The sequence below is a fragment of the Anopheles funestus genome, chromosome 2RL (assembly GCF_943734845.2).
Source record: "Anopheles funestus chromosome 2RL, idAnoFuneDA-416_04, whole genome shotgun sequence".
Lineage (NCBI taxonomy): Eukaryota > Metazoa > Arthropoda > Insecta > Diptera > Culicidae > Anopheles > Anopheles funestus.
The window spans coordinates 96,746,575-96,764,043 of record NC_064598.1 but is presented as its reverse complement, the minus strand read 5'-3'; the positions used below and the strand labels follow the sequence as shown (position 1 = coordinate 96,764,043).

General features: G+C 43.6%; 1 protein-coding gene across 6 annotated transcripts in view; it reads right to left on the bottom strand.

Moving 5' to 3' along the window:
* Positions 1-17,469, bottom strand: part of LOC125763379 (rap1 GTPase-activating protein 1) — a 156,808-nt gene that overhangs the window by 128,724 nt on the left and 10,615 nt on the right. For 5 of the 6 annotated variants that reach the window (XM_049426493.1, XM_049426497.1, XM_049426498.1 and 2 more), the window contains one exon: positions 13,631-14,242. In XM_049426493.1, the coding sequence (XP_049282450.1) occupies positions 13,631-13,893 (263 nt within the window). In that variant the 5' untranslated portion in view covers positions 13,894-14,242. Of the gene's footprint in view, positions 1-13,630; positions 14,243-14,364; positions 15,656-17,469 lie in introns of those variants that run through there. The other variant, XM_049426496.1, reaches the window with a different exon arrangement.

The following is a 17,469-nucleotide window of genomic DNA, read 5'->3' as shown; positions in this document are numbered from 1 at the left end:
TTGTAGAAGGCTTGTAGAAATAAAACTCAAAAAAAAGTTAAAATTATATGTCAATTGCATCATTTGGCACATTTTGTTATGCGGATTGCATACTTCGTACAATATGTCGGCGAATTTGTCAGAAGGTATGCAATTTGCTATATTTAAGCACGCTGATATTAGCCTTAATCCATGTTCAGCTCATTTCTTCAAGAACTCCTCTTCTAAAAGTTCATCTTAGCCACTTTATTCCATTTTTATATCCTTCACCTGCCCTCTTTGTTTTACTCCCGAATGGAGAAATTATTTATTTGGGCCAGTGCAAAACCACTGAAACTAGGCAAAAACAAAAACCGTTCCTATTCAGTGTCGCGCAGTAAAGTAGCGTTCCGCCACTTCAGACATTATTAACCTCTCGTCCCGCTGGGCCCCTTTGCGGAGGCGGAAAGGTAGTAAACAAATTAATTTTCATATCCCTTCTACAAAGCTCGCTTCATTCTGCTTCATTTCACAGCCATCGTAAAGCACAACGAATGTTTAATTCTCACGCTGGCGCGGAGACGCAAAAAAGAAAAACACGCGCGAAAGCTACCGCCACATGGTCTGTCGATGGGGAATTATGGTAACCGTTTCGTTGCGCTTTTCGTTGCCCAGCCGGAAGAAATCCATGCTAATCGTGTAGCATGTAATGGCTTGTTTTTTTTTTTTTTTGTTTTGGTTGATATCCATAGACACCTTCTTTTGGGGGACTTCCTTCCTGTCTGGCTGCCCGTTGTCCCCGTTTCTCTCTGCGTACGTTCATTTGATCTGATTCGAGGTCGGTTGATCAGCAGCGAAAACACTATCAGCGCAACCCCCTGGCGTGAAGATTTCCACCCTGTGGTGAAGTGGCGCGCGAGCACACATTATGCCCTCGGGGGTTGTTTTGGCCTGCATTTGTGATGGATTTTTTTTTGCGTTTCCTTTGCTTCTCTCTCTCTCTCTCTTTCGATCTCTTTCATTTCACTTCGCTTGGACACTTTCGTTCACAAGCGACATGCGAACAATGCCGGACTGACAATCGGCGAGGGCTAAACGTTTCCTGTCAACGGTGTCAGCGGCACGTCAATTCGCACTCACCGCATGTGGTCTATGAATTATCTGAAATTTTATTTCCCCATCATCAGCGCACACTGCTAGCAGTTTCTACCGTTTGGGCCCCCGGGAGGCGGGCACACACCATTTAGCGCGGTTTTCCACCGGAAGATTCAGTGTGGCTGATGCGCTCGTTGTGCAGTACCACATTGCCAACGGGTGGATAGAAAAGCAACAAATGTTTTCTCCTCACCGTATCAACTGAAACGTTTCGGCTCGGATGCAACCATCGCATCCAATTACAATTATTCGCATTTGTTCAAATTTGTAAAAAAAGGAAATAATGTGCTCAAACGTCGTCCCTTTTTGCAGGTCAATGGATGATAGGCGGCAGAACCGCAAAACGCAACGGTGACGCGAAAACTGTCCCATGTTCGTTTTGTGCGCGCTCATTCACGTTCAGCATGGCGTGAAAAATGAGTCAGCTTCATCATCCACCAGTACCGTGTCCGTAATCGACCCTGGGACGGGGAAAGCAAGGGAGCATCATCGCTTCTGAAGTGCATTTTGCTAACCGACATCAGAAAGTAACTCTCGGCATTGGACACGCCAGAATGGCGCAAAAGCATACAGCAAATGCACTCGACGCAAATGCATTCGCTTGTTTCAAATACCCACACACACAGACGCATGATGCACTCGACCATTGTCGCATTGTCTGAAGGACGCAGATAGTTTAATCATCATTAGGACCATATGGCTAAACAACGTCAATGCATCGGGGCGGCATTAGAAAGCGCAACAGCGTAATTGAGTAATTGGGCTTATTTCACTCAACTCAACAATGAAAGTACAAAACCAAATAAAAAAAAACCCCCGAACTCGGATGCACTTAGTTAGTCAACCAAATGCATTTTAACAATCGACCATTTTAGTTTGATGCTTTAAATCGATATTTCACTCCCTTCCTGCTTAAGACCCAAAAGACCTTTCTAAATATGAACCCTTCTGCTATTCTCACTTGGCGTAACCGGAAACGCACGTTCGTTTAACATCTTTCCAATATTGCACGGCTCATCAAATATCGATTCCAAAAAAGCATTAAGTCGTTTACCAAAAGAAAAAAAACACCTTAAACTGTGCCATATTGCACAACATAATTTAAAGTAAGACACCCTGAAGGTACTTGGAAGGAAAATTTCTTCACAAAACCAAACCCCTTTAATATGGCACCCCTTGAGTGAAGCACCCTTACAAAGAATTCTTAATTGTGTGCAAAGGGTTTCACGCCTAGGATGCCTTCAACGGTCCCGACTGGTCAAAGACGAATAATTCTTAATTTCCTACGGGAGTATTCATCGAGGGGGAAAAAAATTACCGGAACCACAACCATTTGACGACGACAATCGAGCGTCAAGGAGCAGTCACAGCATGGTACGCCACCCGTTTACTACATTCACCACAAAAGACTCTGACTCGGTGGGTAATGAAAATTTACGACAGAGTGGCACTGTTAAAAAAAACCCCCATCACAGCATGGTCTCGTAAGTGTCTTCGCACCATACGGCCCCGTCTACGTCTACGGAGGGCTGCGTCTACCGTCGTTAATGAGAAAGTATCTTCCTTAAGACAATACACCATCCGCCAATCCCGTGGTGGGTAAGTAACTTCTGGAGCGTGTTAATAACGCTAGTCAAGTGGAACGAAGGTGGCCGTACTGGTAACTTCTTACGGCTAGGCGCTTGCAGCAAATCGGTTTCGGTTCACCAAGCACGGTGACGAGCCAATGTCACATTACCGGAGCAGTGTTTTGGGCCACACCGCCCATAGCGCTAACGGATGTCGAAAATAATAACATATTGAGAAGGAACTCTTCGGACGCCGTGTACACGAGCCGTGCAATGGACCAAATCGTTGTGCCAATTAAGGAACTCATCCTTCTCCAAGTTCCCAATTTCTTAGACCTCGAGAAATACATCACTCCACACTTCTGCCCACGGAACAGAATGTCAAAAGGACATTGGAGTTCTATGGAAAAAATAGTTGATCCAATTCAACGTGTTCATTACGCGAAAATGAATGATCACTGAGCTCAAAGCTCGAAGAATTCCTTTCAATATAGACCACTTAGTCTCAGTGTCCCCGTTTCAATCAATGTTCTTTCCAAGATGCCGTACCTCACGAAACTAATCCATCATTTTGTTTTGCTATTTTTTGTCTATTCTTTTGTATTCTTCTCCTCCTCAGAGTCTCTTTTGCATCGTAGAAACTCCCGAAATACTAATCAGAATTATTTACGCTGCCGCTTCGCTGGTGTCTAATCTTCCCGAAATAAGCGAGTGACCTTGATTATCTCCTGAGATGCTTCTTTGCCTCTTCTGTTGTTTGCTCGGTACTTGTTAGCATTGGACAACGCGATTTAATGACCCCCATGACCTAAAAGCTCTATCAAAATCAAAGGTTCCGATGCTGGTAGTTACGTCCACGTCCGGACAAACTACGTCCAAGTACCTGAGCTCTGTATAAGCCGTCACTGTGCCAGAAAGGAAAGTGTACTGTACATGACTAGTACACACCATGCAATTTAATGATCCGATCTCGAATTCTAATTACTGCCCACGTCTTGATTGTGCCACGAACAGGAAGGTTTGTTTTTCTTTTATTTTCTTCCATTTTTCTGGAAGAGTCGTGGGAGTCTCTACTTGTAAGTTTGCAAGTGATTGAACGCTTAAGGTTTGGCGAAATTTCCCAAACCACGGCCACAGCACAGTATCAACTTCCGATCGACAGTCGAAAAAAGAGCAGGTACACTCAACCACCAACAGTAGCCGTGGTAAATCCGTAAACGAACTTTCCATTTTCTGTTCCCCTTAAACTCAGCTTAATCTATCCCCTGTTAATGACACATGCCCTTCTTTCTGTGTGCGAGTTTTACATCCAAACAGCTACCGTCGTGACGTTATGAGTTGCTTTCGGGCTAATCGATTGGTGAAGGCACACACAACAACAACAAAAAGCAAACCACCCCAAGCGTTTGGATGACGAAAATGACGTACCTATTCCGCTTGTTCCGTTGTATAGAGAGGCATAACCACTTATCAACTCCCATTTCGATCGATGGTTGTGATTGTCTCGTGCGCTCGTTCTTCTGTATGCTTGCTTCCGCATAAAATCTGCCCCCAAAGGGGTTGTAATTAAACTAAATCCAAGCACGACTTCACCAAAAAGGCCAAGACGGATCCTCTTCTGTGGGCTTTAAAAGACATGCGGTTGTGTTCCATTGAAAGGTGAACGCAAAAACCAAGTTCTCCCAGCTCCAACCGCTCCAGTATGCACACCGAAGGAAAGTGAAGCACTTTCTTTAACGTACATAGCTAAAATTGCTTGCCTGTAAGGAGGGAAAACCAAAGCAGGGAAGCTTTTTTAAACCTTCGTCTTCCAAAACATTATTCCCACCGTCGGTCTCCTAATCGACGTTGATCGGTTATTTTGGTTTGGGAAGTTTTTTTTCTCGCACCCTAAAGCAAAGCATATGGAAGGTAAATTTTTGTTTCCCTTAAACCTTCCACCCTTCGTGTATCGATCGTGACTAATCGATCGAGCTGCAGTAAAAAAACGTGCACCGTGCGCTCGAAACAGACTACTCAGAGAGCACCGGGCAGATGAAGATGGGCAAAACGTAAAATCTATGCTACGAAATTGAAATTCGTTTACCCACAAGTAAAAAAAAGGGCAAACCGATTTCGATTTCGAACACACTAAAGTTCCCCACGAAACGATTGCGCCGTACGCAACACAAACGGACTGAAAAGCGTGGAAAATGTATTTTCTTTATACGCTTTTACCGAATTGTGATTGAGTTTGGCAGCTAAATCTTATCGAAACGGGTGTTTTTTTTTTGTTTGTGTTTTGCATCAACAACGGTGCAACATGAAATGATAAGTTTTCTATATCGCCAGCAGAGATTTGCGATTTCCGAATCCGCTACACACTGACTTAATCGGGTCAATCTTTGAATGAATGGGGCATACACAGTTGAAAACCACATCACAAACCCCATCGCCTATCGCAAACGAACGATCTAACAAGCACAGCTTTCGATTATTGATCTAAAATCGATTGTGAAAAATCACTGCACACCGTTTGCGAACTCGATTCCCGCAAATAATGCATCGATTATGGGTTCGGACAAACCAGAAATGGGAACACGAAAACCGAGGAAAACAAAACAACGATGCAGCGAGGTTTGGCAGTTTTCACATTATCCTCTATGCATCCTCTATGAATTCTCATATCATGGGGGAACTACAAAACGAGGTTGACCGCAACAACGAACCAACTACCACAATCCATCGATGGAACACCTTGTTTTTCCTCCACAACCGTCAGTTACTGACTCATCACTGATACGTAAAGCGTTCAAGTGGCTTGTCTGTTTCCTCACGGTCATTGCAAAACTCCACAAACGCCAATATGCGCCTGATATGGAAAGCAGGTGCGCTAACACCTTCCCTAAAATGTAAAGAAATATTTGAATCAATTACCGATAATGATCTCTCAAAACCTCATTTTTCCGAGCGACACGTTTGACTAATTGTGCTGCTGCTGGTGACCGTTTTATAAGTGCTAAAGGGCCCACCGAGTGAGATTGATTGTGTAATTGAGTTGTGCAGTGTGACCGTTCGAATGCGGTTTATGTGTGGTTTGTCAGTAAAGCACTACCGGAAAGGAAGATGGGATCCATCGTATCGTACGTTTTTTTAACAGACCACTATAACCAGCGAGATAAGATTGCCGGGCGACATGATGGTGTCAAAACCACCTCAAAGAGGTGAAGTAAGACATTCACATCGATTTAGTAACCATCGTCGTACGGGGCCCGCTTCACGAAAAGTAGAACGAACGATAAAAAGAAAAGAGTGTGTGCGACTTCCCACCGGAAAAAGCGACCCGCATCACTCCGTCCGATAGGGTAGGGAAATGAGGCAGCCGGGCAGCAATTTCACTCCATCAACCATGATCATCATCATTATGAGCTTTTCGCCTTTTTATTGGGTATTGGGCCCGCCGTGCACAGGTAGGCTGATTTTGCGCTTTAACCGTTTCGCATAAAGCTCGTGACATTCGGATGTAAACCTTTACCTTTGGGATCCAAATCAAGCTTATACTACCGTATTATTCTTTTTTTTTTGCACACCTTATAGAAGTTGAGTTACATTTGCTTGGGGGGAAGAATTTTATAGCAACCCAAAAATTGCCCGTGACGCAAGTTGGGAAATCGGGACACACCCGGCCTAAGATGGGGAATCGTGGAATTTTTCGCGGTTTAATACACGTATTATGTTGTATAATGAAATAGCAGCCGATTGTTGAAGAAGTAAAGAGTCATGTGAACGGACGATCGTGTTTTTTTTCCTCCTTATTTTAGCAGTTGGTCAATTCGCGCATTACAGCATACCGGCAAGAAGCGCAATTTTCTGTCGCATATATATTAAACGGTGGTACCGTTTATGATCCGTCTGTCTTCTACCCCGAGTGTCTGTTGTAACGAGTGATGCAGTCCGTTACGCGGGCGGAACGTAACTCTTGGGAAGCTCACCATTATGCTAAGCGTCAATTTACATTATTGTCTATTTCTGTACATTCAACTACGATGCTCCCATTAAAAAAAAATGATTCTTCCAATCTGCGGTGCGACAAACCCTGAACGGTAGGCTTAACATAAATCATGCAAAAACAACACCGGGCTTACCTTCCAAAAGACCCTGACGTGATAGATTGATCTGTCATTCCATTCTTGCACAAAAATTCTTAGACACCTTATTACCCGGTTGACCTCAATTCTTTCCTCCCCCAGCAACACCATTACTACTCCGGTGGGTCCGAATTTCCCAGCACGAGAAAAACTCGCAACTGATACTGGTACGACATAATGAATTCCGGGCGTTAAAATGTGTGAACTATTTGTGTGGATTGCAATGATTGTTTAAAGTGACAGCCATCGAAACGGTGACTCTTTGTTGGTGTAAAATAGTCCCCGGAGGGAGGGGTTCGCTTCTGGCAATTGGGTTGTTGCGGATGAAAAGTGAAACTTTCAAACGACAAGCAGCAAAAAAAAACCACTCCATATCGTTTGTGGACAGCCTGAAAGAATTGGATACCATAAAGTGTACGAACGTATTGAGCTCTGTTTGCAATTACTCGCTACTCGTCCCGCTTTCATAATCTGTCTAACCTCGTCGAAACTGTGTGTACCACCCCATACAAAAACGAACGGCACACGGTCAGACCAAAACATTGAAAAAAAAACAAGGCATATCGTTCGCCACCATCGAATTTGGTGTGTCCATCCATCGTCGAACGTCGTCACGTTCGTGGCGTAGACCATCTCTGTGTGTCCCGTTGTCCACATCGAATTTGAAGTTTCTCCCACCACCAACTATCGTCATCGTTTGCCACCTATTGCCATTGTAGTTTTAATGAAAACAAACAACCGAAAGTTTTTAACGCAATACACGTCCAATCGTTTAGCGTCCTTTTTAGATCTCTGGCTTGCGTATGCATCTCCATTTTTGATGCCAGCAGTTACTGAGTTTCCCTGAACTAAATTCCTATACTTGAGAAAAGGCTCTCCTCCTATTCGCAATGTTTCGAAATTGCTGCATAAAATGTAAAACTTTGGAGTCCTGGTTTTCTTCGCCTCTGTTCTCCAATTTCTATTCCAGGAGTACTCTTGATTTGTAAACTCCTCGCCTGGAGAACAACTAACTGTTATTTCAAATCTAGATCTTTAATGTCAAGAGATCAATGCTTAGTGGGTATTGTCCCACAGGTGATGACATCCAAGACATCTGTACTACTTTTTCCAACTTTAATCCTTTTCCTGTTCCTGTTTCCCCTTTCTACATCGACATCGATTTTGTCCCTTCAAGAACTCACGCCCTTCTTTCTTTGTATCTCTTTGTTTGCATCTAAATACTTCCCACACACGCACACAAAAAACATATTAACGAAAAAGACTCCTTCGACAAAAACTTGATCACACGATCGTTTGTTGGGCCAATTTTCTCATTTGCCGCGACTGGGAAAATCGACGGTTTGTAATAAATTCTGTGTTGGAACAACAAATAAATAAGACGAAAAGCGTGAGTTTACAGTGACGCCAACTCGGAATCAATTGCTACTACGCTAATGGTGGTGGTGTGCAACACTTTAACCGAAATGCATTTATTCCATTGCAGCTAATGCCGTTCCACTTCATCTGTAACGGAGCGCGGGAGCAAGGAATTTCCAAAAGTGCACTAGGCACCCCCCAAAAAAACGCTCAACGATTGGAATAAGTTCAGATGAAGTGAAAACCCACCATCATCCCATTAGAATGTTGGGCCGAAGTTCTATTTTCTGCTGCTGTAACTGTACCACACCACGTTTTCCAAGTGACCGTGAGTGACCGTTATCGCTGAAGTACTTCTTCTTCACTTCGGCTAGATGGAACCGCACCCCAAAAATACTCACACCACGGCAGCGTGTGGAACCAGTGAAAATGTATGCCAAGCAACAGTTCGGAAAATGTATTCCATACCCAAAAAAAAACCTCCCAGACAAGATGCAACAAACTCTTCATGATGGCGCTCTGCTTACCATGAAGCTATCAACAGCAGCCCAACGTCTCGCTAATGCTACACATTTCTTATTTTCCTACTCATTTTCTCTAGTCCCCATTCAACACTCGCCACAGATTCTGGTAGCTGGACGGCAATATGAAGCGTAAATGATGATGGGAGAAAAAATAAATAAATTTCCCTGCCTTTCTTGGGGTCCCTGCCACGGAATCGAAAATCAATGCTCGTTTCTAAATGTTGTTTTGGAAGAAGATACGGCCAACATAGAGAACTCTCCAGCACGAAAACCCGGAGGAAAACGTATCCGACAGAGTCGGGTGGGAACATGATAACGAAAACACACTCGCTATCTCGCTTTTACCTTTGTCTGGGGGCATTAGAAGCCTCAATATGATCATTATAAACACACACGCAAGGAATTTCCACCCAGCAGAGTTCCAGCCCAGACGCCGGCAGCGCCAGAAACTTCCGATACGCGATACAAACATATGTTTGCTGTTATCTTTCATGCTTTCCAAACAAAGTTTTTCTTCCTCGTTCGCTCCATCTTCCGCGGGAAACAGAATTCCCACACAGGGGAAAAATAAATCCATCTCCCCATTCTTCAATGTTCATACAAACGCACAAGAACAGAAAATGAACTCAAGCTATTGGAAATTTAAAAAAAATGTTTCAAAATATCTCAGCATTGTAATCCTTTTTAGATTCTCCTTTCGTTTTCCTCAATTTTAAGCGACACACGACGATCATCAGATATGTCCTTGAAAGAAGTCCCAAAACTATTCTCTTTGTCTTCGATGTGTTCGTAAAACATTTCTTTCTTCTTCCGGTGCTTCCTGACGAAATTGAAACAGTTACCACACGCAGACAATGGCCGTCCTCATGTGGTTTTGGGTAAGCTGTTGCTAACCGGCACACATTGGTTTTCCATGCATTATGCGCCTTAATAGCTAACATATGAGAATACACAGACATAAGGAGGACATAAATATTTAGCTTGACCAAATGCGTTTCAACGTCACCGTTGCACCCGTGGCAGCCCCGATCCCTTTTGTTTGTTGTTCGAAAGGAAGATAAAGCATGCCAGAGTGTGCATAAAACCTATCACAGCGGGAGGTATTGCGAGATGGTTACAGCCTGACCAACACTGAAGGATACTTTCGTAGGATAAAGGCAAGGGAACAAACAAAACACAACTTCACTGGGAAAGAGTTGGGATTTTCGCCTTGCACTGCAGTCCAGAGCATGCCCTTGCACTACATTGATATATTTTTCTTATCTTCAAAAGTAAATAAATTGAACTTTCATCAGGGTGCGGGTCAAAAATACCCGCTCCCTTTTGCCGATAAACAACCTTTCCCGTTGGTCGCATACGAGCGTTGGAGTAGGCAAATTTTCAACTGTTTACAATATCTCTCCTCCCCCGACGCAACGCCGGCCAAGGTTTTTCCTTTACGCAAGACGTTGCCAAACGATAGAATATCGGCAAACGTAGCAAGTCACGGCACACACCGACCGGCTGGTTGGTAGCGGCTCACACTCGATGGACAAGGAAGCTAATAAAAATCGATTCAAGATATACCCTCTGCTAGTCGTTTCGTTGATGACGTCGCGTTTCATTGGGAGTTGGTAGCAAAAAAAAGGAAAGACGAACGGCGGTTTGTTGTGCCGTTCCATTGCATGAATAAATATTTTTGTAAACCGAAAGATATTCTGAGTGAAATTTCTCATTCCACCGTTGGAAAAAGGACATACACAACAACAAGCTTCTACATCCATGCAGTATCGAAAGCTATAGTTTTTGGCACCAGTTTGTGTTGACTTTCGGGCGTCAGAATGTTCCAATCCGATGACGTCAATGTGGTGTGGTTTTGCTGTAGAATTTGATGAATTATCCGGTCCACTCATTGTTTGGCCAGTTTTGACAAGGGTAAAAATCAAAATTCGTCCCAGTTCTTTTCCAGACCGCACCATAGTTCAAAGACTGCCGGGTGGATCAACTAATCTTGGAATCTAACGGAGAAAAACCACCTTTGTGATGGATTGAACAATGCTGAAAGGGATGAAGAACTGACAGCAAAAACTCCATTTAAGATGCTCTTTAAAATGCCCTAATACCTTTACGCTAATCCACGTTTATCGAACACAACTACAAGCATCCAGAGACGGTTGAAAGATCGAAGACCCGCACCAAAAAACGGAAGCTACGAAACTTCCAACCCAGGATTAAGTATCGCACCAAACCATGGGCCCGCAGAAAGGATGCTTTGCTGGTGCGGAAAAACGGATGGTTTTCCATCCATTTCCTTCCGCCCTAAACGATAATGTGTGTTACGGAGAAGCAAAACTTGAATGCTGATTCTATCAACGGAGCGAAAGGAAATTCTTGCTTCCGCGCGCACGTGAAACGTACGGCGGGGCAGCAACAACCAGACCGAACCAGTTCGCTTCTTTGCTTATGCTGATTTGTCGGTGAATAATAAATAATGTTTCTGCTGGAACGTTGGCAGTGCCCAGCACCAACAGCACAAAAAAGGTTACTACATTACAGGAGCGATGGGAAAAACAGGGCTATAAAAATGAACGAAAATATTGCCGTAGGTGGTGGTTTTGGCACGCAGCGTTCGGAGAAGCAATGCTGGCGGATCGAAAAGCGGACAACCATCGAATGTTTAATCATGGGAAATATAATGCTATTTTCGGCGGAGGAAGGATTTTTCTTCCTGCGCCGAAAACATTTACCTGTGGGGCGCCCGGAAATGCACATAATGGGTTAAATAATTATGAGCTAATAAATTTCACCCACACAGCATCGGGTTTAAGTACCTTTTTCGAAGAAATAATCATTAAAATTCCCTAACTACAATTGCTTTTCCTTAACGCCGCGTGTTGAGAAATATTATTTGCTCCGCTTTTATAACGGTTATATCCTTTAGATTACGAGTCGATTGAATAGTATAACGGGTAAGGCTAGTTCGAAATGACACACCCGTCCTCGGTTCAAATCCTGACTGGGATTCCATTTTTCCCCATAATAATAATCAGTTTTTCGCAAAACAAGCAAAGGTTTCTTGTTAACCAAAGCAAAAAAGAGAAAATAAATTAACGATAGATAGATATTTCCATAACATTAAAATTAAAAAACCACAAACAAACCAAAAAATGTGACGAGAATCGATCGGCCCCAATCTATCGTGTGCGCGCACAACAGCATCATCTCAACCATTATTTGCCACCTGCTGCGTGTGATTGAAACATTTCACTAGCGTTTTTTTTCTTTACTTTCTTTTACTAGCCTGTCAAAAAAACAAATGTTCATCAGCAACACTTTTATCCTGCCATCTGATCGAAACATCTGAAGCCGTACGAGGCCCACCCGGTGATAACGGGGTGGTGAAATTGATTTTTGACACCGCTGTGCCAATAAGTCTGATTCGCTCGGTGGGTTGGGACACAAAACGAAAAAAAGAAGTTAAATAAAACACAACAGATAAACACACTGCCAAAAACCCAGCTGCTGCTGATGCTGTGGAATCTTGCCCGGGAGGCCTCCCATCTTGACACTTGTTGTCGGGAGCCAGAGCTTTTTTTTGTATTGGGGAGGGCCTTTTGCTGTAGTTCGCACAATGCTGTGGCGATTTTCAAACGGTAAAATAATAAAATACACGCTCAACATACTGATAAAACGGGTGGAAAGAGGGTGAAACGTGTTTTTGGTTGCTGTCCCGGTGCTGTGGAGAACAAATAAACACCCCAACGCCACTGGTTCGTATATGCGTGTGTATGTCACTTTTCGGTCCGACAACCTCCGGATTATGTTTATTTTCCATGATTCTCGATGTGCATGTGTGCCGTTTTGAAGGGGGGGGCGGGGGGGGGGGGGTTAAAAGGGCGGTAAGGATGCGTTTGCTTTGCGTGATTGAAACGATCATAGAGAGGCGGCAGCTAGCAACATAGCGTCATCGTGCTAATCGTGCCATCGATTGGGAAGAATGTAGATTCAACAACCAGAAAAAAGATGACCTAATCCATCACTAATAAGAGAAACATCGCAATATTCGGTAGCTGACAGGTTAACCGGCCACAGCTCGACTTGTCAATCAACATTCGGGAGGTACCTAGCAGCAGTTCCACAGTCAATAAAAAGCGAGGCTCTTTGGCTCTTGGTTTTTGTTTTTCGAATTGTGTGTGTTAGGCCCATCGTACAAAATCGAAGCTAATGGATTAATCTGGTCAAACCACTCTGTTTAACGCCTCTCTGGATGAGTGTGCCAAAGAAGAAGACTAGCAAATGATCACAAATCAGTTTGATTTGATCAAAAGCGAACCGAGATTGTTCTGCTGTGAAGCATTCCTTCAACCTGGTACAACATTTCAACATCACCACTAGACATTGTTTTAAGGATGAACCGCAAGACATTACATTACACTAAGCGAGCGATGGATTTGTTTGCAAAATTGCTGTAAAACATGGCCAACATGGTCGACGTTTGGTTCATTCCCCTTTCAATAGCAGAGGGTTGAATGAAGTACTGTGCCGTAAAATGGGTGTAGATTAAAATAACTAGCGGTAATAATTATGTATTTAACACCCCCCCATGCTTGGTGCCGGTGTCCATGTAAAACCTTCTACACCTTGTCAGATCATTACCCGCCGGTCGGTGCTTTCTCTTTCCAACACAAACCGATTGCAACGGCTGGAGATTATTTTTCATATTATAGGCACAAAATTTGCCATCGGTTTCGGTTATTGCACCGAAAGTGCGCGAAATTATTTTGTACACGAACGGATAAACATTGCAGCAGTGGAAGATTGCGAGAGAGAAAACTATCGCTTGTAACATTATTATTTTTGTATGCTAAAATGAAAAAACAAAAACATTATCACCGAAGAATGGACTTACATCCAGTCAAATGTGTACATATGTTTATAATAGAAAATAAAACAAACCTACCCTTGGGGTGATAAGCGTGAGCTACGATTAAGGCTGCGCGTTTCATCGTCCGGCCCAGCACCACCACGGTCCGGTGAAGTTTTGGTAGCGATCGGGCTCAGATTGGCACTGCCGGGTGTGGAACTCCCAGCAAGCGGTCCGCCAGGTGACAGAGCACCGGCACCACCACGACCCGCACCATTACCACCGTGCCGCTGCTGATCATCATCGTCGATTACGTTCTCGTTGGTCACGATCTGTTCGAGCATTTGAATTTTCAACATTTTCACAGTATGAATTTTTCGCTTCACAAGATCAAAGGATGGTTTCCGTGCAGACTTTCCCCTTTGCTGACAACACTGGATCTTTATTCGGTTTTTTTTTTTTGGGGTAACTTCTTTTCACGTGCGATCACCTCAATCGATCATTGGAAGTATGTGAGATTATATTAATCTACCGAGGTACCCGGGGTTGGCTCGTTTTCACGTGGACATTACCATTCAATAATTAACTCGGAATTGATTTTTCACACTTTTCACACCACTTACATTGGATTTTTCTCCCCCATCGGGGGTACATACATACACATCAATACGAACAAAAAAAAAACAGACCACAAACGCGCGCACGTGCCTAAGGATGAACAAGAGAGCATAGATTAGTAATACGTGGTTTTGAGTCGCACGAGGTCACACCCCGAAAGAAAGGGATGGATGGGGGGTAGTAAACAACACGCGGTAAATTTCACGAATCACCTCTACTACACCGAGAGCGGGCGAGGCACGTCTAGTGCCCTGTAACACATCAATTTAAGTAATTTTCTCGCACTTAACTACGGTTTTGAACTGAATTTTGGAATTTTTTCGTTTTGCTGTTTGCACCACACACGCACAAAAACAGCCCAACCTTAATAAGATCGTCAGCGGCACAGTAAGTGACACAGAACGACGACACCTTGGTGTGTTGGTCTACTCATTTCACACAATTCCACATTCCGGCAGACGGGGTTGTTCAATAAGTGGCGCCGCCTTTGAGCGTTTTTTTAGGGGTGGTGGTTCGACTTTTCCAGAGTCGTTCGATACCGACGCATCCGTTTCACATTCGTCTTCACGTCTGGGGTAGGAGCGGTGTGTGTGTCTGCATTAATTATTGTTATTGCACTTTCATTTCTTTGCTTCCACCGCAATGCCACCGGTGTAACGTGTGCGCAGTTGCGTATTGTGCGCTGCAGCGTGATTGCGTTACGCAGTAAAAACTTGTAGTTCCCGCAACCACGAAGGACACACGCCAACTCTTGATGATGATGATGATGATGACGGCCTGCAGAATGAAGTGGCTAATTTTCCACCAATATTATTACTCTCTCAATTCAGTGACCTTAACTCGTTGATTTTTTGGACAGCTCCTCATCAAACCGGAAGCTAGAGATCCTTTCGACGCGTGTGTACCTTTGATGCTTTGAGAGTGTCCTCGGGTTATTCACTAAAAACAGAAAAGAACAAAGACAAAAAATTAGGTTTAGTATTAAACTAGCAATTACCGGTTGTTTGGAGCTTATGTTCACAGTGAAATCAGGCTGCAGAATTACAACAAATTGAACCATAAATTTCATTTAAACACAAAACCATTCAAACGGCGATGAATCAGACTGTGATCGGGGGGTGTAGATAAATTAATCGCGCCAATCAAATGAAGGGGCGCCCATGAGCCGAAGGAAATGAGATAAATTTGTGTTTCACCGCTTGCCTTCTGCTCGGTGGGTTTGATTTGGTTCATTACCTGGTTTGGAACTTTCCTTCAAACTTGTATCGCGATACAAGTGTGTCGGTAGTTTTTGGTCTCTTTAAATAATAAACAAACAAAAAAAAACGCTAGACGATACAATTTGGACCTGGGCTGTAACTTTCTAACGCCTGCTAAAGGTCCATCGGCCCATTAATCCTCTTCACCGTATATTGACCACGTGCGCTTGGGATCGATGTATCGAGAAACTTTGGACGATACGGAATGGGTGTATATTAACCGAAGGTGATCGATTTCACACCCTTTTGCGGTGGACAATCAATACGACGGATCTCGTATGTCCGGGGTTTTTGGTGGTGGTTGTTGGATTGGTTTGTGTGCTGCTGCTACGTAGCGATCCATCATATCTGGCTCATTTAGTTCCGCCTCGTTCAACGGTGGGCTTGCTGTGTGGGTTCATCGACAAACGCGCGTTTGGATCAGGCGGAACTCTTGCCTTAAAGGTGCGGTGTTGGTCAAAACATTTCAAACTTTCGGCAGACGCACCCACATACGGATAGACACACACAGAGAGATAGCAGAAAAAACATGTTTCACGCATCGTCAGTATCGAAAGTAACGCTCATAAATTATCTGCTTGTTGTTACAAATACTTCCTCTAGCCCAGTCCGCTTCGCTCAAAACGATCGTCGGGTGAGGATCTCTTCAAAACAAAAAAAAACCGGTAAAGATAGGTGTCGATCGTATCTTCATAAAAATCGACACAAAACCTTCAGCAACAAAAAAAGAAACAATCTGTAAGGCCATGATAATATGTTGCATAATTCATGCAGTTGATAACGACATCTTAAGACGTCATTCTAATTCATTTGCAGCATTCGCACACTGTCACTGTGCGGTTGTATTATGAATTCAACGTCTAATCTAATTTGCGCAAAATGTTTGTCTGTTTGTTTTAAACTGATTTGTGATGATGTGCTAGACGGGCCTTTTTTCTATTATTCCAGGTTGTTTTCTGCTCACGCCCGACCATTAATTCCCAAGCAAAATAAACACAATTTAACAAATCACCATCATTCGCACGGATGCTTGATTTGCTTGACCATCTTCTTCCCATACCCACACGGGGTGGGGAGAGGTTTATTTCTTTTATTGTTGCTCTTTTTTTCTTGACGATCTCATCTCATAAAACCCACGCCTTCTAAACACCTTGTTCTTTTTTTTCCTTCGTTTTGCTCATCTCCACCCAACGGTGAGATCTATTTTATGCCATCACACCCGCGACCGTGCATTTTGCTGTAAAGGGGGTAGTTCGTGGGAGAACCAAAAAAAAACACCGATCTGTTGCAAACAATTTTACAACGGTCATGCCAGCATCCACATCTGATTAGTGTGTTCGGTTGTTATGTTTTACATGAAAGGAGGAACACCTAAATAAAACGAAACCCACCCAACAAATCCACCCACCCAACTGATGCTTCTATTCGGGGGGTTGTTTTTTTCCTTTCCTTTCTCAAGGTGTGACTTCTTTCTTTTTCCCCACTGGGTTGCGATTTACCATCCCTGCTTTCTTACCCTTGCTCACCCCTTTCCTTCCATTAGTATCTAATTTCAAACACAAACAAAATCTAGCGCCAAAAAAGCATCATCCATTTTGCTCCACTATGACTCAATGTCACGACGGTGGAGAGATATTTGGGTAGGCACTTCAGATTGAGCGTCATCAAGCAACAACAGAAAGGCAAAAATTAGCACTCAAAAAGAGATCGACCGATCGATGGGTCGCGCAATAATCGCGCGCGCGAAAAAAAATCGAGACAAGAAATCACTCCGGCTTTCTGTTTTCATGATTGCGTTACGCGATCATGCCCGCTCCGGATCTATCTATCTGTTTGGTCGGCAGTTTTTTAGTCATCTTCGACCGATGGAGATTTAATGCTTTGTTGACGTTGGATCTGGTATCGCTTTACTTTAACCGTGCGGGAGCTGAATACCGCTTCTCTGTTTACTGCTTCAAGAGGCAATATTATGTTTTATGGGAATTCGGGCAAGGTCTTGATTTATTCGGGCAAGGTTTTTTGGGTAAAAATCGGTCCACCAAGATCACGATGAAATGG